General features: G+C 38.9%; 3 protein-coding genes across 9 annotated transcripts; all 3 read left to right on the top strand.

The window, feature by feature from the left end:
• The first annotated feature begins 2129 nt into the window (after window positions 1–2129).
• slmapb (sarcolemma associated protein b) lies at window positions 2130–9318 on the top strand. Of its 6 annotated transcripts, none has more exons than XM_079360184.1 (10): window positions 2130–2368; window positions 2698–2757; window positions 4827–4955; window positions 5057–5131; window positions 5212–5514; window positions 5934–6204; window positions 6350–6521; window positions 7939–8073; window positions 8554–8633; window positions 9043–9318. In XM_079360184.1, exons 2-10 carry the CDS (start codon window positions 2706–2708, stop codon window positions 9050–9052), a joined length of 1227 nt encoding a protein of 408 aa, XP_079216310.1. In that variant the 5' UTR covers window positions 2130–2368; window positions 2698–2705; the 3' UTR covers window positions 9053–9318. The 6 variants fall into 6 exon arrangements, with proteins under 6 accessions (XP_079216310.1, XP_079216314.1, XP_079216312.1 ...); XM_079360188.1 differs by having other exon boundaries at window positions 2131–2368; window positions 9040–9318; XM_079360186.1 differs by having other exon boundaries at window positions 2131–2368; window positions 8554–8641.
• A 3183-nt stretch (window positions 9319–12501) lies between these two features.
• Window positions 12502–17087, top strand: abhd6b (abhydrolase domain containing 6, acylglycerol lipase b). The gene is made up of 10 exons (XM_079360240.1): window positions 12502–12629; window positions 13506–13578; window positions 13760–13891; window positions 14509–14665; window positions 15205–15318; window positions 15412–15544; window positions 16088–16245; window positions 16398–16452; window positions 16557–16657; window positions 16879–17087. Exons 3-10 carry the CDS (start codon window positions 13767–13769, stop codon window positions 17056–17058), a joined length of 1023 nt encoding a protein of 340 aa, XP_079216366.1. The 5' UTR covers window positions 12502–12629; window positions 13506–13578; window positions 13760–13766; the 3' UTR covers window positions 17059–17087.
• A 1214-nt stretch (window positions 17088–18301) lies between these two features.
• On the top strand, window positions 18302–21501 carry kctd6b (potassium channel tetramerization domain containing 6b). 2 transcript variants are annotated; one of them, XM_079358799.1, is made up of 3 exons: window positions 18302–18449; window positions 19471–19563; window positions 19953–21501. In XM_079358799.1, the coding sequence occupies exons 2-3, from the start codon at window positions 19537–19539 to the stop codon at window positions 20637–20639; spliced, it is 714 nt and encodes a 237-aa protein (XP_079214925.1). In that variant the 5' UTR covers window positions 18302–18449; window positions 19471–19536; the 3' UTR covers window positions 20640–21501. The 2 variants fall into 2 exon arrangements, with proteins under 2 accessions (XP_079214925.1, XP_079214926.1); XM_079358800.1 differs by lacking the exon at window positions 19471–19563.
• Window positions 21502–21958: the final 457 nt, after the last annotated feature.

Below are 21958 nucleotides of genomic sequence, written 5' to 3'. Positions count from 1 at the left end.
ATTGTAATACGCATAGTGTCTAAACTACCTAAAAATCACATGAAGGAGTTAATATTAGCTTGTGTCAACATTCTGTTATATGATTTAAACAGACACAAGCTAACTACACCCCCAGTCTGCAATTAACACTAAAGGTCATTTGATCATGGCTTTCTTATCCAATTAACAGGATTATATGTTGGAGTTCAAATGGTAGCCTATGTTAGCAGCAGAGGTATATAGTTTTAAAATCCATTTAACTTATATCAGGCAACAATTCAAAGAAAAAACAAGTCCTGGAAAACATCCATTAACATGTCAAGCATCCCCAGTTTAGCCTATTTTAGCAAACAAGCACGTTGGAATGAGAATCATTTCAGACCTGCTCTAGTACATTTTATTTAAAGCATGTTAGAATTCCCTTCTTTAGTTTGTGTTTACATAAATGTCAGTCATGAAGTCGTTTTTTTTGTCCAGAGCTTTATGTGCAGGTAGTTAAATCTCATAAAGGAAAGGATTTGACCTTCACTTGTCTATTGAGAGTGCACTAATTGCGTGCTCTTTAAGAGTCTTAATCCCTGAACTGAAGATAGGCTATTTAGTTTTCTAGAGTAGGATCACAGTCACACACCTCCCCGGGATACCAGGATTCAGTTTCATTGTAAAGATAGTCATTTTTATTGAAAACTAGGTGCTTGAAAGTTGATTATTGACTGCAAATATGTAAATGATTTGCAGCTTGAATTAGTAAACCTTTAGCTCATTAGACCATGCTAACTAAGGATAAGGCCCCAGGCTGGAATTTTGCCACAAAGCAAAATTAAGAAAGCCATTGAAGATTTAACCAATTGTGTCCCACATTTCACTCCCTTTCACTTTGTTTTTTTTTGTAGACACTGAAGTGTGTTAAATGTGTACTACCTTAAATGTTTTTGTTGTCAGATAGTTGCACACAGATAGCTGAGAATATCCCAGAGGTTATTCACACTATTACAGCGAGCTGGGTGATGCTCTCCTCCAAACAATGACAAACTTGCTTTGTTAGAGAAGTTTGGGTTTGCACTTGTCTGGGCAATGTTTTTTTGTTTGTTTTTTAAACGAACCAAACACTTCCACCATTAAGCTTGTGACGACAACAGAAAAAAGATAATGTGTAATGTGACATTTAAGGATTTGTATTTGAACAGCTGTAAATCAGAAATTGAACTGATGAAATATTAAATAGGATCACTACATCAGAAACAAAAGTATATTTAGTAAGTTAGTAAGTAGGTTAAGCCACAGGAACAACTTTCTGTACAATGAAGTCATAAAAAAAGAGTTAAAACAGATCAACTTAAATGAAAGAATTTGCTGACGTGAAACACAAACATTCACAACAACATGCTTTAAAGGGACTCAGACTTAAAGATATTAAGTTACCAAACTCTGAGTTAACTTGTATAAATATTCTCTAAACTGTAGTTTTCTTTTCCAGGTTATCAAACCTGCATCAAAACCTACAGTACAAGTCTATTTGTGGAATACTTAATAAATTATTCAAGGAATTTCTGATGCAACTGAAGAAGTTATGAAACCTTGTGACCAGCTAGTCATTTTATTTTCTAGAAAAAAGAGTAACACATTGACATGTTTTTTTATTCAGGCTGCACAGCCTTTAACATTATCACAATTATCCCTCTTCCTACAAAACATGTGTTTTACATTCAAGTAAAATTTAATTTGACTGATCAAAACTTTCATTTGTTTTCCTTTATCCCATGTTAGAGTTAAAGCATGACCTCACCCTGCATGGACAACATTTAGATCTCACCCTAAAGTCTATTTAATTACCAATTTAGAAGTGACACAAACATGTTAAAGAGTATAATATAATGTAGGAGATGAATGCAAAACATACATGACACATCCTCACCCCCCTACCCCAGTCGTTTCATCATGTCGATTTTCACATCAGTACCAACTCAACAGGGAACAGCACAGCCCCCGAAACAAAACCTCTCTGTGTGAGCGTGCAGCTGCAGCTTCCGAGATGCCCTACTCGGATGCATGACCTACAGTGCAGGGGCAGGGTACTACCGCCACAGAAGAGGGGGGGTCATGTGTTTAAGTACAATCTTCCTACTACCTCTACAGCTGCATTTCAACCCATCCCCTTGTATCTGTCAACTTGTTTCAACCAGCTTTTTATTTCTTGCTTGCTTCTGTGATATTTTAGCATGCAGTTCCAAACAGCATCATCTGTCAACCCCTCGGCGTCCCCCTCCTCACTTGCTTGGACTGTTCCATTCTGCATGTGAAAAAATCTGATAGTTGGAGAAGAGTTCTTCATGTCAGGGACTACTGTAGCCTCAGCACGCAGAGTACTGACGTTCCTGGATCACTTGAGGTATTACCATCTTTTTCAATATTATTCCTTGCTTGCTTGTTTGTTTGTTTGTTTATACGTGTGTATTTTCTGTGGCCGAATCTTCAGATGGATATTTATCCACAGCTTTGTTGCTGCATCTTGCAAAATAACTTGCTGTGTTTATAGATGAGCATGCATTTATGTTTTTATCCCTAAAAACTGGCAAAGCCATATTCAAAATAGAAACAACAACAGTCTTAATGATTTAACTTAGTTGTGTTTTTAAAATAACTTTTGTTTATCTGCATTACATTTTGCTTTATTTTATTTTGTAAATGTGTGCTGCTATACTTTATTTTCTCTCACAGATAAGCAAATGGATGAGAAAGAGCTGAGTGACCCCCTGAATAACCTCTCACTTATCAGAGGTAATGTAACAGGGCTTGATTTCTTTAATCATGGACAGATTTTAATAATAATTTTAAAAAAAGACTTTGCATTATTTTGCTGTTTCAATGGCTTTTACCTGATACGACACATCTAACCCACTGATGTTGAGAGAGAGAGAGAGAGAGAGAGAGAGAGAGAGAGAGAGAGAGAGAGAGAGAGAGAGAAAAGCATGAGTCACACTAGAGAGTCTCTTTAGCTATTAGGGGCAGTTGGTTGGCTTTGGAGCTTACAGTGCTGTAGATGGCCTTGTTTTAGAGGCTGATGTCTCTAGTGTCAACAGCTTATTAGACGATGGAGTCTCATTGCACATCGGGCACATCAGCTGACGTTAAAGTCGCTCTTCAGAAGAGAAAGCAGGGGATTGTGCAGTGATTTTATGTGAACTAAAAAAATCAACAGGGGCACTCATGTCAAAATGTCAAAACAAATCAGTGAGTGAATCAATTTTGCATGATGAATTCATTCGCAAGGCCACACTGCACAGTATTCAGGATGCACAAAGCAAACAGTGTCCTCACAAAATAATATCTCAGTAATTTTAAGATGTTCTGTAATAATCTGTAGCTGTAAACTAAGACACGGCATTTCGATAAGCACAAACTTGCTAAATACTGGTGACATTCTGTGCGAGCAGTGCTAACCGTCTGATTCAGTTTGAGAACGCTGTCACATTCAATGGAAAGGAAAAAAAGCGAGGACAGATAGAGCATGATGGCTCTAGCCTTCAGCACATGAGCTAAAAAAAGACCTTCTCCTAGATTTTTTTTCTCCCGTCACTTGAGGCAGTGTGATGCCCAATATCCCCGACTTGTCAGAGAGGTATTTTTACCCACATTCTAATCCCATCATTACTTTGTAGGGAGTCACACTCTGTGACACTAAGACTTAGCATAATGTTTGTAATATCTAATGTTACTAAAGATAACACTTTGATCACACTTTTCTAAATTACCCTTGTTATTCTGCCCTCTCAAGGGGACATTCATCTGTCACACAGACATCCCTACATAAAGTTATCCCACTCACATTCTGACTCTCACTCATACATATGCATGCTAGTGGCATCACACAACCCTCACACACACGTATATATACACACACACACACACACACACACACACACACACACATGCAGGACTGAGCATGGTGAGCCCAGTCTTTGTCCGACTTGCAGTAGGGTGGTCATGTGCTTGAGTCAGAGGGTGCCACCAGCCTCCTCCATTCAGCACTTGCTTCATAGCATTTAATTAGTAACATTTATCAATGCCACAAGTATGCATGTGTGTTTATTTGTGTTTTTACAGCAGTGAGTTCCTGAACTAATAAAATCCATGTTGTCATGAATCAAATAAGGCTGTTTCTGATAGTCTCGGTCCCCTTATGTCGCCTTTTATGGCACTTATGCTTGACCTGTCCCGACTCTTGTTTTCCCCTCTGCCAAATGCTCGGACTCAGATGAGGTCATCTCTTTTCCTAGTCATGCTAGATTAGGGGATCAAAATATTCCCTGTGCATTGCAAAGCCCAAAGTATTTGCAGAGTGTTTCCACTTCTAGGAAACACAACAGACCCCTGACAACCTTGGCTAGTTTGTTCCCTTTGTTTATTGTTCACAGAGACTAGCGGTTAACAAGCAGTGTGCATGTGTCAGAGGCTCCTATGTGGCTCGGCGCATCGCCCATTTGGAAGGAACGCTTAGATAGAAAATGCAGATAAGGCAGCTGTGCCTATTTCTGGGTTACTAATTAGTTTATGTAATAGTCCCATTTGAATATCATGGGAAATCATGGTGTATGTCAGCCCTGGTTAAAAATTTGGGACTGAAGCACAATTATTGTGGTGGAACTTTTTAGATACACTTTTATTTTTAAATTTTTTAATTGTCATCATTTCTGCATGATGTGCTATATTGATAGTTATAATGTCTCTATTTGCACTGCAGTGACAAGACAGTCAATCATCAGATCCGCAAGATACTTTTTATTTATGTTAGGAGAACAGGATATTCTAATTTGGATGATCATTTCTGTTCTATATTTCATCATCAGATGACTTAACCAGGTCAAACATGGGGTCGTCTGGTGAATCAGAAAAGATTATCCAACGCTTGAATGATGAGCTCCGAGGAGCCCAGGAGCTTGCTAACAGTGAGAAGCACAAAAGCATGGAGCTACAAGGTAAATATGTAAATCTGGGATGTTTGATACATCTAAATCTCTTCACTGTGCGCTCTCAAACAACCAAATGTTCAGGAAATAAAAGTGATTATATTTTTCAGGTATCCTGGAGGATGAGAGAAAAGACAAAAAACAACAAGCTGATGATTCTGCCAAACAGATAAAACTTCTTCAAGGTACATCTTAATGTTTGGTGTGTGCCTACTTATAGAAATGTGAACCTGTTTAATCAAAACACTGATTCTGCTTTTGACAGGCCAACTGCGACAGCTCCAAGATGAAACAGACGCTCTCAGAGAGCAGATAAGTGTCTCCTCCAGTTCACACGATGAGCTACAACGGGCACGCGATGAGGCGAAGGCGCTGAAACGTGCCCTTGAGGCAGCTACTGCTGAGCGAGACCGTGACGTTGCCGCCGTCCAGACTAACCTGTCAACTGCATCCAAGGACCTCGACAAATGGCGTCAGACTGCAAACAAATACGAGCAAGAGGTTGAGAACCTACAGCGTGACCTCCAGCAGCAGAGTAAACAGTGGCAGAAAACTGCAGAAATTCAAGGTACCGCATGAGGCACATACACATACTAACACCAAAAATGGTTATCATGGTTGATAAACAAGATGCTATAAGTATCTAATGCTACATTTGATCAACACACCATTCATACTTTTAAATTTAAACATTTATGATCTCCAAAATAATAATTAAACTGCAGACTTGGGACTTTGCTCATTTTGACTTTGCCGCTGATTAAAAGGCTCAGCAGGATTTATGATGAAAGTAATGCATTATTTCTTGGAATAAAACTTTTTTTTTTTTCTAGCATTTAGAGATTTGTCTGCATACTTGAATGTACATTTGCATGTCCAGTCAAGCAGACTGTTACAGATACACAAATATACTTCAATGTGATTTATTAAAGCCAATTAAGAGCAGAGCATCTGCTTGATGTTACATAATAGCTTCTGTCTCTGCAGCCAGTGAGCTGCAGTCCATGCAGGTGGAGTGTAACGGCCTTCAGAAGGAGTGTTCTGCCCTGCGGTCTGAAAAACAAGACATCGTGAACAAGCACCAGAAGGAAAGGAGCGCTCTGCAAAGTGAGTGTGTGTCTCTCAGGGCTGAGAAGGAGGAACTCCTTAAGGCTCACCAGAAAGAGAAGGTCAGCCTGCAGACCGACAATGCAGCACTGAGCTCTGAGAAAGAGGCCGTCCTGCAGAAAATGAAGCAGCTGGAGAACGACCTTGCCAGGTCAGTGCACTGAGATCTGTGCTCTACCCCAACCTTTGCGCTCCCTCTGTTTACGCTTCTACATATTTTGTTTCACAGCATACTACAAAGCTCTCTTAGTATGATCCTTCACCTCTTGAACTCAGTGTTGTTTGTTTCTGTGTAGTTCGCGTGCCCAGAATGCTGAGCTGAGCAGCAGCCTCAAAGCCCTGGAGAGATCCCAGCAGGAGTTTGAGAAGAGGCTTTCGGCCCTGCAGCTCCAGCACCAGCAGGACAATACCAAACTACAAACCCAACTGGACGAAGCGGACAACCGCAGCAAGACTCTGGAGAGAGAGGTTGGTTCTTAAATCTTTATTTGTGTGGTTGAGAATGGCTCTTTCCTCAAACCTGACAATCATATTTTACTTTCTTGGACATTCATTTAATATATTTGCCAATTGTAAACAGTGTGGCTGATTCCATTGAACTTGTAGTTTAAGGTTTAAGTCCTGTCCTGTGTTGCCTGATTGTCTAACTGTCCATCAGGGTTTTTCTCTTATGAAGATAAAGTTAGTCAATAACTTGCTTGTCTACATAATTGGATATGGTAGCCTAGGTACAGAGAGTTAAAATGAATGAATTCAGAACATTAGGGTGTGTTCTTATACAACTACACAGCTATCACACAGGCAACAGCTTTCTGTACATATAATGAAGTGTTAATCCTTTTTTTGCTGCAGTGATGTGATCTGGAACCTGTTTGTTAACTTTTTTGATATCGAAGGGGAATAATCAACAGGCAACCTAAAACTCCTCTTGACACTGCATACAATCATACGAACAATAATTCCAATTGAAATGGTGAATACAAAAATGATCAAATGAAATGTTGAATGATGCTAGATTGGGAGGGGTACCAGGCCCATCTGACACAGCAAATGAAACACGAACCTGCCGATTTCTCTGCCTCTCAGGCTTTAGTCCTGGCCTTTAGAGACTGAGCACACGTTTTCCTTCGGTTCAAAAGAGCTTTCCTTACTTTGCCTCAATAGCTGTCCAATGTATATATCACTAAAGGATTTTTTTGTGCAGTTTACATTAATTTTTTTTGTTGAGACAACTGATAAAAACCAGCACTGAGCCCATCAGCTGCTGGGATTTTTATTGATGAGTCTTCCAAGCCGTCCACATTGAGACTCTATTTCATCTACTGAACATAAAAGTGTCTTAAAGGCTTTTTTTATTAGGATTTTTAATAACTGAAGTAACTAATTCCCGTGAAATACCCGTGAAACTCCCAGCTTTTCTGGAACAAAAAAAACAAATGTTGACTTTAAGGCATCCTTAGAAACAAAATCAGGTTTTCGGCTGGTGTCAGTGGCAAACAACTGTCTGCTCCCAGTCAGGTTTAGCAGGCTGGATAGGTAGCTGCCTCTGTTATGAAAGTTACACAGGAGGGGCACTGTTGAATAGCAGAAGGCAGAGATGAAGTCATCATTCACCAGAAGTCATTTGTCTCAGTGTGTTGTCCTTTTTTATCATGAATGAAATTGGAAACTAAGTGCTCTCAGTGCCTTTTAAAAAAGGTCAGTCATGCGTGTCCTGTGAAGGTCTGTCTTATAACAAAGGATGTGAGAAATATTTACCCCCCCTTTGTTTTTAAGCAATACTCACAGCATCCGCCCGTTGCCCTGCAGCAGCTCCCTTGTTTAGCTGAGAATAAATGTGATTGAACATGTCGTGCAATTACAAAATGTGACTTTCCTTTCACAGTATGAGGAGGCTAGGACAGAGCTGTTCGACCTGAAGGAAAAATTTGAAAAGACCGAACAGGAAAAACAGTTGCTCACTGATGAACTGGAGGGGTGCAAAGCCAACATGAAGGAAATACAGGAGAAGGGAACAAAGGTTAGTACTGCTCAATCAACGGGACTTATTTTTCTTCACAATATTATAAAAATAGTGTTAAACTTAATTTATAAAACATTGCATTTAGTGAATGAATTACATTCAGCAAGTAAGTGACCAAAAGAGCACCTTAGCCGTTATTTGCACAAGAGGCATAATCTTCAGTTCTCGTAGTTTTGGAAGCTGGAGCTTTGCTTTGAAATATGTCACAAGTGTATAGTCGAGTATCTTCAGCCATAAGAGGTGAATCTTTTTTAAGATTCACGCCATTTTGTTTTAAATCTCAACACATCTGCTTCCCTCTACTCATCCACTGTCCTTTTTTGACTGTTGCTTTGAGACATTTACAGCCATGTGTAACGTTGAGACTTACACAAACACCATTTACAGACTTACTGAGGGGTTCATTAATAAAAGCTACACCCAACTAAAGTATGTCCAGTTGCAGTTAATCACTATAATATCCATTCCCTTCTGTAGAGATCCTTATTGCCGCCTGTTCAAGCCATAGTCATCGGCCTTATCCTGGCTTTGCTGTATTGGTGCTTCGGCGCATTGTGGTAGGAAGGTACACATTACTCCTGTCAAGCCCGCCTACATCTATCATTCCCCTTATTGTCTTTGAGATCACTGCATGACTTAATCAGGTTTTTCCTCGTTCTTCAGAATGCTTACCTCAGGGAACCTCTCAAAATTGACATCTGAAAAACTCTAACCTCTCTAATCATGCCGCTCCAACATCTGACATCTGTTTGTTCTGTCTGGGTGGCTAATGCTTAACAACTGTTTCTCTCAGTTAGCTTGGATGGGCTTAATCTTTACCTGAGAGAGCTAACTCGCATTCTCTGTGCTCTGCATCGACCTTGTTGGCAAGCTGCCCCTTTCAAAGCTTTGGTAATCCTTGGACGGGTTAATTAATAGAACGATGCTCATGTTTTCATTTTTCTGTGGCCTTTGTTTTTCCAGAAGCAGTGGATGATCTGGGGTCCTGTTGTTGCCGTAGCTCTGACAGCCGTGACTGCTGTTGCCGTGCTCTTCAGGACCTGAGGGCAATGTACACACTCTCAAACATAAGTGAACCCGTATTTTTCATCAGATTCCTTTGCACTGAAACTGAAAACCTTGCCCTCTTATCATATCTGCACACTAAATTCGGAGGGCTCATCCTTAACACTGTAACATTTTTAAGATGCTCTATTTTAGATGACAGAGAGGTAAATAAAAGAATGTCTGTTCGAGTGTAAATCAACCAGTTTGTTCGTCTGTTATTTGAGGGTTGGAGTGGTTTGCTATCGTGACTTACAGGATTATCTTTTAATGAATGTAAAGATACTGGACGTGTTTCATTAATTTTGAATAGATATGATGAGAAATTAGATGGATGCCCTGGAGATTGAACCTCCCTTAATGTAACACATCTCTGTAACTGTCAGAATAATAAAAATTGTCACAATATTGCAGACCCCTGATGAATTGTATGCCAAATGCCCTGGGTAACTTAGCTACTCATCAGTGCATGAATGTGCCGGGCACTGCTCGGATTTAATTTCTTACTAAAAACCACTGTGATGTGAAAAGGGGCTCTCCAAAAGAATTTTGGAGACTAGCTCTCTCTGGAATGGTATAAAGCAGGTATCCCCTCACTTAGTCCCGAAATGTAATTTCCATTAATGAAGATTCAAGTAAATTGAAACTGTTGTTTTCACACCAGAATGCACTGAAAAGAAACTACTATCTAGCTACTATCACCCACTGGCCATTCATTATCAAAGCATGATCAAAGAAACAATACTGTTTTTCTTTTTTTGTCTCATTTTGTCGGATTGAAGCTTCAGCAAGATGCAACATACATGAATGTATAATGTCAATCAATAGTTTTTACACTATATGATTTGATTAGAAGTCAGCATTAGAAAACACAATCAAGTGTCATTTCAATAAATAACATCATAGCAGAGGCCACAGGCCTGAATGCTAAGCCAGTCAAACCCAATTTGTGGTATCCTCTCGAGGTTTTCTGATGGTTTTATAATATTGGACGACTTACATAACTTTGTAAACAATATGACAATGTCACTGTATTTAGGGAGGTGGGCTCATAACAGCTCCTAAATGTAAAGAACGATCTAATTTCCTTCACGTAATAAATGTGGCCTTGAAGTTAATTACATAAGCAGGTTGATTTCAGAAGCCATCGCCTGCCACTGTAGGATTTTTGATTCTTCTGAATCAATGGTCTTCCAGTTACTTTGAGATCTTTGCGGCCCTGAAGAGAGACACTGGCTACACATAGCCTGCTGAGGTAAGTTGTTGAGACAAAGAAGGAAAATATGTTGTAAAAAAAAAAAAATGCTAAGCTAGATCTTCTCATATCTCACAGTCCCTTTTCTTTTCTCCCTTTAATAGTGCCCTGTATTGCAGATGGCATTTAGAGTCTGATTGCAGCTGACAGCAGGATGCAGAGGGAGTGAGGTTTTCTCAGGTGACTGTGTACGTCATATGGCCACACTGTGAGGCATGGAAAAAGGCTGAGTGCAGCCACAGATTATACAATGGTACAATGATCACCTCCAGTGTGAGGCCATAGCGTTAGTGACCCGCAATTAGATCTGTACGACAATCGTTGACCCTCGGAGGTGCTGAACCTCAATAAGATGACCAGGATAATCAACACATCTGTGCTAGACGAGACTGGAGACGGGACTGTTCTGGACTTCCTGAAACAAGAGAAAGCTCAGGCTTTTATCAAGTATCATGTAAGCCAGAGATATCAAAATAAATCAGCTCATCCACTTCAGAAAAATGAATGAAATCTAAATATAAAAGCACTTTTTTTATTGTGAACGTCAGGCATTTCCAGCAACACTTTCAAGCCTTTACAGAATTTATATGTATTTCTACTAATACTTCAAATATGTAAGGTCTTTATATAAAAAGTGGCTTGTACAATTTTCAAACTTGTAAGTGAATAACATCTTAGAAATAAAACAGAAAATCTACACACTATGATTTGGAATCCTGTACTGATGGGTTTTTTTTTAACTGGAGTTTGTCCAGTGAGAAACACCTCACCTCACGAAAATCTAAGGAGCCATTTAATCACATGTATGTCTCATCTCTCCTGAGTACTGTCTCAGGAGAGATGTAAAATATTTTTCTGTAGTTCTTTAAGGACGCAAAATTGGTAAAAACAAAATAACAGCAAGATTGACGTCAGAGTCATTTGGCAAAAAAAAGATCGTGCTTTGATTCAGACAGTTTCTTTTTTTCTCTTAAATCCTGTGTGAGACCCTGACTAAAATTGTGCTGCCAATTCTCCGTACAGCAACACTGAGAGATCATGAAACTCGGTTTGATGACCTGAATTAATGTGACAACTGACTGTAGGGGGCCTTAACATCTGCTGGAAGATTATAGGGTTACGCACTCAGTGTAGCTACGCCCTTTGAGCCGGCTGACCACACTGATGCCAAATATTTCTCAACAGGAAGGGAAGTCTGTTACTTAATTTTTAGTTTCTGCTATGTCCATGAGGTCAAAGTTGCAGGGGAAATCACTATCTGCCGTCATTCAGTTTGTGCTACACATGCTACATCATTTCTGTTTTGCAGTCTTTGCTGTGTCATGGATTCCTCTTGGGAGAAAATGTGACGTGTATCTAACTTGGCTGGAGCTCAAACAACCTGGAGAAAACTGTTTGTGTAACATGCCAGCTGACAGAGGACGGCCTCTTCTCCCTATATAACGGCAAATAAGAGAACCATTCCCACGCATTGCTGGCTTCTCTGCAGAGTTGTCGTGTCCATTTGTTCTGCTCTACTTTGTATGTAGGTCGTCTGTAGTGGACCAGGGATGCAGCACAATGGCAGCTAAATAAGCTGGTATTTCTTACCGTGAAACTGTTGGCTTCATATAGCCCTAATTTACACATGCTACTGGGTAAGCCTTTTGACCCTGTATGCTTGTGAATACAAACTAATTTCTCATATGACAACACAGTGAATATAGCTTTACATGCAGTACAGAATGCATCAGCTGTGATTTGAGCTGCTATATCCTATATTTCCTGGCATGTGTACTTACACTTAAATCATTTTGAAGAAGATTCCCTGTAGTCCATTATATCTGTGATACCTTATGGATTTTAAAATATTATGTAGCTTTGTCCTTCAATACAGACATCTCTTCTCTTAGTTAGGAAACGCAGCTATTTAAATCTTCTTAGTTACCTGTTTTTATCTGTCTGTACCAAATAGAAGGCCAGCAAAAAACAACCTGATTGAGTTGAGATGAAGTCATTTTGAAAGAGAGAACATTCTAGTATGTATCCTGTCAGGGTCACCTCTGGAGGGCAGTGTGTTAATAGCGATGCTTCCTGTGTTCATCAGTACCGTTTCTTTCCTTCAGTCAGGGTAAATGTTCCTCAAGTGAAGCCGAGCTGATGATGCCTCATCATGGATGTTGTGATTCTCTGTAGAAAAAGCCCTGACATGTTCAACAGTCAGTGAAGGAGAAAGGAGACACTCCATAGGCTGCCTCTACCATGACACCCAGTGGTAAGTCTTGGACCTAGAATGAAAGAAGAAGAAATCCGATGTGTATGAACAGGATGTGAGAGGTGTTCAATTTGGACCTGGTGAGAGAGACCACTAAGAGTGACTCAAGCCCTCTTTAATTAATTGTCGTTAAATTAGAGCTTCAGCTTGACACCAACTCTTGTTTTTATTAGGAAGGTGCTTCTGTCCAAAATAACGTACAAGTCAAGTAATTTATTCACATACTAACCCCCTCTTTATTCTGGACGTGTCCCACACTAACAACAATTCTCAGACGTTAAAACTGTCTTTAGTGAGAGGAAAAGAGTCAAAACTATAATTTACTAAATAGACTGTTCAAGGGCAACTTTTCTTCCATTAGAAATTAATACTGAAAACTTTAGTCAAGCTGATACACCAGCAGTTAAGTTTTTGTTGTGTCCAGGAGGGCTACTGATTCGCTGGGCAAATTATTTAAGAGACATTTATCTATATAAACCTTTTGTTACAATGTAGTTTAACCAATAATCATTTTTTGCTCAACTGTAAAAAGTACTTTTAGTGACTACTGATGTTTTATATAATCAATTCCATCATGTTATTTACTCACAGTCCCTTTATCTGAGATGTTTGTCCAGCTCAGATTCAAATAGTTTTCTGTACGTTCACTTTAAAAGATTGACCGAATGGTCTCAGTGTCCCGCTTTCCCTAATGATGAGTAATAATCAATGAGGATATCCAGAGCAAACATGATCTCCTGGGACTAACTGCATCCACCGGGGCACTTTTTTTTTTTTTTAGACTTTTTAGACAGCTAAGTAGACTTTCTGCTTTCGTGCATTGCCAGCATCCCAATACATGTGAAAGTATCTGCTTGCTGTGACACAAATCAACAGAGTCAGAGGTGAACCATTAGCCACATGTCTGCCTGAGACAGAAGTAACAAAGGGGGAAACAAACCATCTGAAAGTAAGTTGTTCAATTTTCCTAAAATGTGTATGGCATGCATGTCTGAGTAATAACGAGAAATATTTAAAATGTTAAGGTGAATTCTCTCTTATTTCATCAATGGATGGATGTTGTAACTGTTTTAGCCCCTCCCCCCACATGAGACGCTGCATGTTTGTAAGCGGTGTGATGTGTTATATAGGCGAACCATGGCAGCTGATCTAGACGTGGTGAACCTATTTATCATTGCGGGGGGAACACTGGCTATTCCCATCCTGGCCTTTCTGGCTTCCTTCCTGCTCTGGCCGTCAGCTCTCATCAAAGTCTATTACTGGTGAGCTCAATAACTGTGTTCCCTGTTTTCAATTTATTATAGATTTAAAACCTAGTGTGAATTCCCTTTATGGAGACTAGAGATGTGACAGATGATGATCCAAACACAAATATATTCAATAAATCATGAAAAATGCATCCAATCCAAACACATGTAGTTTTTACTCTTTATAAGGTAAAAAAAATGTTTTAACAACAAACTGTAGGCTTAGTAATAAAAAGACAGAGACTGTTAGAGTATCACAGCTGTATGCATGTTTCTCTGCTGTCCTCTAATATTACAAAACTTTAATAAGGGTTGTTTGCAGGGACTGGATAAATAACACTGATCAGTCACCGCTTCATTGTTATTACAACACGTAGGTGTTTATTGTATTAAAAATGTTACTCTAAAACTAATTTTACATTATGTTATAAACATACACTCATTTCAATTTTAGATTAACTAATTATAATGTTTCTCCATGAAAACTTTTGAAGTAGCAAAGCAGTTGTGAAAATGAAGTCAAGAAATGTCATTGTGGGCAAGTTTGGATCCATGCCTGTATCTGGCACAGATTTGAATACCTGTCCTGACATGTCTCTATCTATAACCACAGACATTCTGCCCCTCTTCAGGTACTGGAGAAGGACTCTGGGCCTGCAGGTTCGCTACGCAGACTGCGGTGGTTACCGCTTCTGTTATTCCTACAGAGGGAAGCCTGGGACGAGACCCTCCATCTTAATGCTACACGGCTTCTCTGCCCACAAAGACACATGGCTCACTGTTGTCAAGGTGGGGGTAAACTCTTTGTGGTTTGTTGATATGAACAAGACAACAACAGACATTTTCTGAAACAAATAGTTAATAAATAAAAATAAATGTAGTTTGGGTTTAGTTTAAAGCAAAAGCAATTAAAGGCTATTTTTAATTTTCTAGAAACTATAATACCTGATAGAAAAAAATAACATTGGAATACTTAACACAGGAGACTACATCCCCTAATTCCAGATTGGACAAAAAAATCAAGTATCCAAAAAATGGATTTACGACATGAGGCAAGCTTCTCAATGAATTCAATGAAGAAAAAAAATCAAATTTTATTATCTTGGAAAATAATTTGCTTCCATTCTGTCAAATCAGGTGAAACTGTAAAATCTAATCTAATCTGATCACATGATCCAAGAAAGGTTAGTTTGGGTGAACACATCCACTGTAAAATTAAACCTGTTTGAAGTTATTCCCTGAATAAGACTAGCAAACCTCACTAAGGGGAATTCATAGCATGATAACCAAAATCACTTAACTGAACTTACTGTCTTCCACTGATCTAGTATCTACCCAAACATCTGCACATTGTGTGTGTTGATATGCCTGGCCATGAAGGAACAACCCGGACTAACACAGAGGATTACTCCATTCAGGGCCAGGTCAAAAGAATCCATCAGGTACACGAAAGACAGGACAATGAACAACTCTGCATGGATGTTTTTGGAACTAAATGCATTCCACTGATGATCAATTTTTTATGTCCTTCAAAGTTTGTGGAATCTGTTCGACTAAACAGAAAACCTTTTCATCTGGTTGGAAACTCCATGGGAGGAAATATAGCTGGAGTTTATGCAGCCTGCTTTCCCTCAGAGATCTGTAGCATGACTCTCATTTGTCCAGACGGTCAGTAACTATGCGTGTGTGAGTGTGTGTGTGTGTGTGTGTGTGTGTGTGTGAGAGAGAGAGAGAGAGAGAGAGAGAGAGAGAGAGAGAGAGAGAGAGAGAGAGAGAGAGAGAGAGAGCGAGAGAGAGAGAGCCTGATGTCACCAAACGTTCTGAAAATGATCTCTTGCTTTAGGAGTAAAAACTCAGATAGCATCACAAAATGCTGCATTAAATATATTTAGACACAGCCTTGAGAGTGACACCCAGTTACACCCTTCATCATTTACGTGCAAGGTTGGATCGAATGAAATACGTTAAAAATAAAGGTTTCAACATTTTCCAAAAGCTAAACTTAAGATTTTAACCACTCAGCTTCTGCTGCTTCCATTTGGACTATCATTTTATTCAAATGTCTGTTGGTCAAACCCTTAGACTTTGCAGAAGTGTAACAAAAAAATAGGAGACCCCCCCTTAGAAAGTAAAATAATTTCATTTGATTTAAGGCAAATGATTTTGTGCTTTGTCCCTTTCCAAAAGGTAAACACTCCTCTATTCCTACAGGTATAAGACACCCATGTGAGACCAAATTTGACAATCATCTGCAGGACTTGGAGCACAGCAATTACACACTAAACATCCCTCTGATCCCAACTACAACAGAAGAGATGGAGGATATGTTCAGACTTTGTTCTCATGTTCGCTTTAAAATCCCTCAGCAGGTCAGACCAACACTTGAAATAAAATATCAGTGATCGCTCTTTTAATGCACTTATTACTAATTAATTAATTAATATTACAGCAGGTGACAATCATGGATTTACTTATAATAATCACCTCCGTTCGCTGAAACGGTGTGTTTTCTATTCTTTAGATTCTTCAAGGATTGGTAGATGTCAGGCAGCCTCACAACACATTTTTCCAAGAAGGTTAGTTCACATCAGTATAGAAAGTTCAAGATTTACAATTCACATCATGTTTATTACCATCTATGTGACCTTTTGTTACGGTAATTGTATTTCTGTTTTGTTAGTATTTATGGAGATCGTTGGTGAGAAATCAAGATATGCCTTACAGGAACACTTACATCTAATCACTGCACCTTTACAAGTGATATGGGGCAAACAGGATCAGGTAAAGTATGATGGTAAACTTTTACAAATACTCACTGAGTATAAATACAGAGGGGATTTCTAAGTGCCTAACTAGATAAGTCTTATATCCTCTGTGTACAAATGTGTTACCTGGAGACGTTGGCTCAGGTTTCTTTCTCTAACTGATCAGGTCATAATTCAGAATTCGACATGTATCTACATTGGCATGTTACTTGTCTCATATTTGCCTTTTTTGCACAGGTGGTTGATGTTTCTGGAGCTACAGTCATTGCAGATGTGTTGCCTGGATGTAGGGTTGACCTGCTGGAGAACTGTGGTCACTCAGTGGTGATGGAGAGACCTTGTCGGACTGCAAAACTCATCTTGGAGTTCATCATCATGCAGCAAGATGCCAGAGGCGGCACAAAGAAGTCTTCCTGAACCAAATAGTTTTTTATTGTAATGCTTCACAGGCTCCTTGTTCATGACATGCATTTGAATATTAATACAGTCATTCTCCTACAGCTTAATAGATTAAATAATTTTTAAATTGTAATTAATAATTTATTGTTATATTAAACTATCCTTGCATTAAATTTGGTGTGACGGTGGTCAGATGTGAGAATGTGTTCCTGCAGAGGTGCCTGTGCACAAATAACAAGACATTTTGATATCAAATTTCTAAAAAAATATCTGAAAAATGGAACATTGTTTCAATTTGAGATTAATTAAAATACCTTTTACCAGTCACTTATTTCAATCCATACAGGTAGTTCACCACCTCTCAATGATATTTAACAAATATCCGGACAATCTGAAATCTAAAAGTAAATTACCTGTAACCACAATTTCATTTTTGCTCAGATTTGTAGTTCACCACCTCATAATGTGATTAATCCAAATTTCATCTTCCAAATATTAACACAGCCTGATGTAGAATAATTTAAAATGAAATTTAAGCGTTGTGAAATATGAAAAAAGAGATATATCCAAAGGTTATTTCAATTACAGATTAAAAATAAATTACATGTTACCACATACTAATTTAAATTCAGATTGGTGGGTCACCAACTCATAACATGATTAAGCCAAATATCAGGACAATTTGATGAAGAAATCGACCCCAAAAATTGACTGAAATCTAATGTTTGATTTAATATCACTTTCGCAACCATTGAAACAAAAATTGAAATCTCATCGATGGGGAAAGCTCTAGCATACTTTCCCTTCAGGGAGATTTTAAATTGAAATATTTCTTGTTAGCAGCTTTCCCCGTAATGATTGTACCACACTTGCACCTTAAAGGGGAAATATTATACCCTTTTTCCACCTTTTCAAACATTCTCCTGTGGTCTAAATGAAACATCTGTGCTGTGCTTTGGTCCAAATACAACATGAATCAAGCACGAGAGGAGGTGTCCCCCCACACAAACTTGCACTGTGAAAAGAAACTGAGAAAATTTGAAACTGAGCATTTTTCTGTGTGGCAAGACTTATGCAGAGCACAAACAAAGGACTGGATGGATTTATTTTAAATGTTGTGGATCAACAGACACTCAGGTTACCCAAATACATTTTCAAAAACCTTGTAAAAGGTTTTTATAATATGTCCCCTTTAATATAGCGTGAGGGCTCGCTTCTGTAGTGGAGGCTGGCTGGAGCGCAGTTTGCAGCAGGACCTCCTCCCTCAGCCTGCTGTGTGCTGCAGGACTGCAGCAGCCTGAAGCCGAGCACAGCTGCAAACATCAGAGGCTGACTGCATCGTTAAATACTAACCGTAGGCCGCTCATTTTTTACAACTACAACAGACAAAGTAACAGAAAAGAGAACTGGTGAGGTGTTGTTACAGTATGCATTTTATTTCAATGTAACCGGTGTGAGATTTTGACTCGTAACTTATAGTATTAAGAGCAGCTAACGTGCACCGCTATGTACGTTAGCCCGCGAGCTAGCAGGCTACATTTCGATTGTGCTACTCGCGTTGTGTTAAACGCTTAATAAAACCTCATTGTATCCGAGTGAGGCTAACAATGAAAACACACCTTTAAATTTGTTGTGTTGCTTTGGGCGCCTACTTCCTTAGCCAGTTTGCTTCCCACGTTTTGATGCAGACAGTCTGAAATGCAGAGAGGTTACTTCTTAATACTAGTTAGCTATAAAACAAACAAGCTAGCTTCATAAGCGGTCAATTAATTACCACTGAACAACACATCTAAATAATTTCAGTGTCGCTTTAAAACCTTTGGACGTTATTTTTTTTAAAAAGGCTTTTAAGTTAATTTCTTAATGTAAGGTTTCATTTTCAGTCAGCTGACGTATGTGTTCCTGAGTCCCGAGTTGGCTAAGCTAAACAAACAGGACTCAGATTCTTTTTGACTTTGGGGACAGCTTAAAGAGAAACTTAGCATTTTTAAGTGGCTTTAAATCTGTTTTATAGTAAATGAAGTAATTTTATTTGCAGTTGAACATTTCTTAAAGTTGCACATTTCCCTACATATTTGACGACTCTATGATATTGCCGGTAAACACCTTGATGGCTTTTATTCAATGTATTTGAAAAAAACACTATCTGAAGGATATCTTAAATTATAACAAACACCAAATTGACCTTTTAAATGGTTTTTTTTTACATTCAAACGTCTTGCAAAGCAATATTTGCAAGCAAGAGTAAACTGTGTGCTTCAGTACACTTTGCTTTAAATCAACAAAGAGAGCATCACCTTCTTAGTAAATAGAAAGCCAAGTAGACCATAATTTCTGCTACGTATCACATCATTTGACACGTCTTCATGTTAATATCCCTTCTACTGCTCAATGTGTTACAGCTCATGTTAATGTGACTGTTTTTCACAGGTGAAATTGAAGTAAGCCAATACCATATCTGTTACCTCTATTTTGGTTCTGGGTATTGATCTACAAATGGATAATGGAGACTCGGGCTATAGGGTAAGAGATGGATAAAATCAGACAAGAGTAATGTCGGGTGATTGTTTCTGATGGTAAATCCTCTCTTTCTCAGAATTTAGTTCCACTATATAATATATCGTATGCAACACACCCACCTTAGTTAAAGTGGTTATGAAGTTTTCTGTGGTTAAAATAGTTCTCAGAGACTGTGGTTAAATGTGTGCCAGTTTTGGAGGAAATTAGATCTTAAATCTTTAACTTGCACACTGAGTTGTTTCTGTTATCCACTCTGACTGGTATGAATCGGGTCAATTCATACCAGTCACAGTTATTGGTATTTTCTAAAGAACTGCATGATGCAAATGGCAACTTATTCGAAATGCACAAAAACACGTTCTTATTTTCTTCTCTGCTTCATTTTGGACTAGATGACTTCTCCTGTTACCTTGAATGTGGGAGGCCACCTGTACACCACCAGTTTATCCACCCTACAGCGTTACCCAGACTCCATGCTGGGCGCCATGTTCAGGGGAGATTTTCCTACAACTCGTGACTCCCAGGGTAATTATTTCATAGACCGTGATGGGACGCTTTTCCGGTACATCCTGAACTTCCTTCGAACATCTGAGCTCACCCTCCCGTTGGACTTTACCGAGACAGACCTCCTGAGGAAAGAGGCCGATTTTTACCAGATCGAACCTCTGATCCAGTGCCTTAGTGATCCCAAGCCTCTGTACCCTCCTGACATCTTCGAACAGGTGGTGGAGCTCTCCAGCACTCGAAAACTGTCCAAATATTCCAACCCCGTCGCTGTTATCATCACGCAGCTAACCATAACTACAAAGGTTCATGGCCTGTTGGAAGGGATTTCCAACAACTTTACCAAGTGGAACAAACACATGATGGACACCAGAGACTGCCAGGTGTCATTCACCTTTGGACCATGTGACTATCATCAAGAGATATCCCTAAGGGTTCTCCTCATGGACTACATCATGAAACAAGGCTTCACCATCCGCAACACGCGTGTGCATCACATGAGTGAGCGTGCAAATGAGAACACAGTGGAGCATCACTGGACTTTCTGTCGACCAGCTCACAAAGTCGAGGACTAAGTAACAGCGGAGTTGTTAGGGATGTCTGATTTGTATTCATACTCAACAAATCATGATTAAAAAAGAAACAAAATGGACTTGGACTATGTTTCATGTGTCATGAATCATAGATTAGATTATTTGTCCTTATTGTGATTAAATTGGTACAGAGCCAGAGAACTCTAATTTCACCCAAACAGATGACACAAAATCAACAAGTAAATTATGTATTTATTCATCTGAGTATCAACTTATTAACACATCAATCTGAGCTACCACTACATTTTAAACAAAGTCTAAAATTAACCATATTACAGATGCTATTTAGCGATGGGGAAGCTATTGAAATAAATAACCCTAAACATGAGGGTACATTGACAGCATGGAGGGAAAGCTCCGGAGCGCACGGTCAGTTCAGCTTGTTTAACATGGTTTAAACAGACAGACGTTCCAACACAGCAGGTGACTTCCTCAGAAGTCATGTGGGTACATTGACTTTGATTTGAATGATTTTGATTTGATGTGGTTCCACTAACTACATCTGTTAATTCTGAGGTCAGAAATAAATGAGTTAAAATACCGGTATCCTAATTGTCATTTCTTCATATGATAATAAATTGTGATTATCTAAAACCCGATATTATTCTGGGGAGTTTTTAGTATATTTTTATCTTGGTGTTAGCTCTCTATTGTCTTCTAATTATGGTAGTGTTTCTGCAGAGTAGCTGATGCATGTGTCTGAGTCGCCTGTCTTTATATATATATATATATATATGCGTGTGTATTTGCTTTGTGTGCTTTGCAGTATTGTGTGTTCTTAACAGTGATGTGTTTAGTTACCCAAGCCAAAAATAAACCCATTTGTGTATTTGTCACTCATCAATTCTGCTTAAGCAATTAAGTTCTCACCTTGGTGTTGGATGTTTTTTTTTCTTTACAACTCCTACTGACTGTTAACAAATCAAAAAACAAACTGACAAACTCTTTAAAAAAAGACCTACAACCTAATTCACCGCATTTTTTTTTAGCTATCCAGAGCTAACCCTGGCGTGCGTATGTTTAAACATTTCAGTCGAAGAGCTGTTGAGAGGTAAAGGCCTTACACAGTATTCGCCTTTCTATCAATTTGACTCGTGCTCTCATTTCTCTTGAAAGGGAAAAAAATCAAAGACAGCTACTATGTTAATGTGTTCCCAAGACAGAAAATCTATCTGAATAAACTGTGTTAGAAAAATAACAATGAATTTTGTCTTGGTTGAAAATATTTTGGACGCTCAAAAGTAGGGATGTAAAGATTGTGAAGATCGAGGCAGTGGAAGCATTTTGACTTCCCAAGAAAG

This window comes from Symphodus melops (genome assembly GCF_947650265.1).
Source record: "Symphodus melops genome assembly, chromosome: 13".
NCBI lineage: Eukaryota > Metazoa > Chordata > Actinopteri > Labriformes > Labridae > Symphodus > Symphodus melops.
This window is presented reverse-complemented; position numbering and strand designations above follow the sequence as displayed.

Excerpts from the sequence above, each read along its gene's own strand:
- slmapb (XM_079360184.1), top strand. The coding sequence starts at position 2,706 with ATGGATGAGAAAGAGCTGAGTGACCCCCTGAATAACCTCTCACTTATC. Across the intron at positions 2,758-4,826 it reads TAACCTCTCACTTATCAGAG|ATGACTTAACCAGGTCAAAC; the intron begins GTAATGTAACAG and ends TTTCATCATCAG. Across the intron at positions 5,515-5,933 it reads GAAAACTGCAGAAATTCAAG|CCAGTGAGCTGCAGTCCATG; the intron begins GTACCGCATGAG and ends CTGTCTCTGCAG.
- abhd6b (XM_079360240.1), top strand. The coding sequence starts at position 13,767 with ATGGCAGCTGATCTAGACGTGGTGAACCTATTTATCATTGCGGGGGGA. Across the intron at positions 15,319-15,411 it reads AGGTCAAAAGAATCCATCAG|TTTGTGGAATCTGTTCGACT; the intron begins GTACACGAAAGA and ends TGTCCTTCAAAG. Across the intron at positions 16,246-16,397 it reads GCTTTAAAATCCCTCAGCAG|ATTCTTCAAGGATTGGTAGA; the intron begins GTCAGACCAACA and ends TCTATTCTTTAG.
- kctd6b (XM_079358799.1), top strand. The coding sequence starts at position 19,537 with ATGGATAATGGAGACTCGGGCTATAGG. Across the intron at positions 19,564-19,952 it reads ATGGAGACTCGGGCTATAGG|ATGACTTCTCCTGTTACCTT; the intron begins GTAAGAGATGGA and ends ATTTTGGACTAG.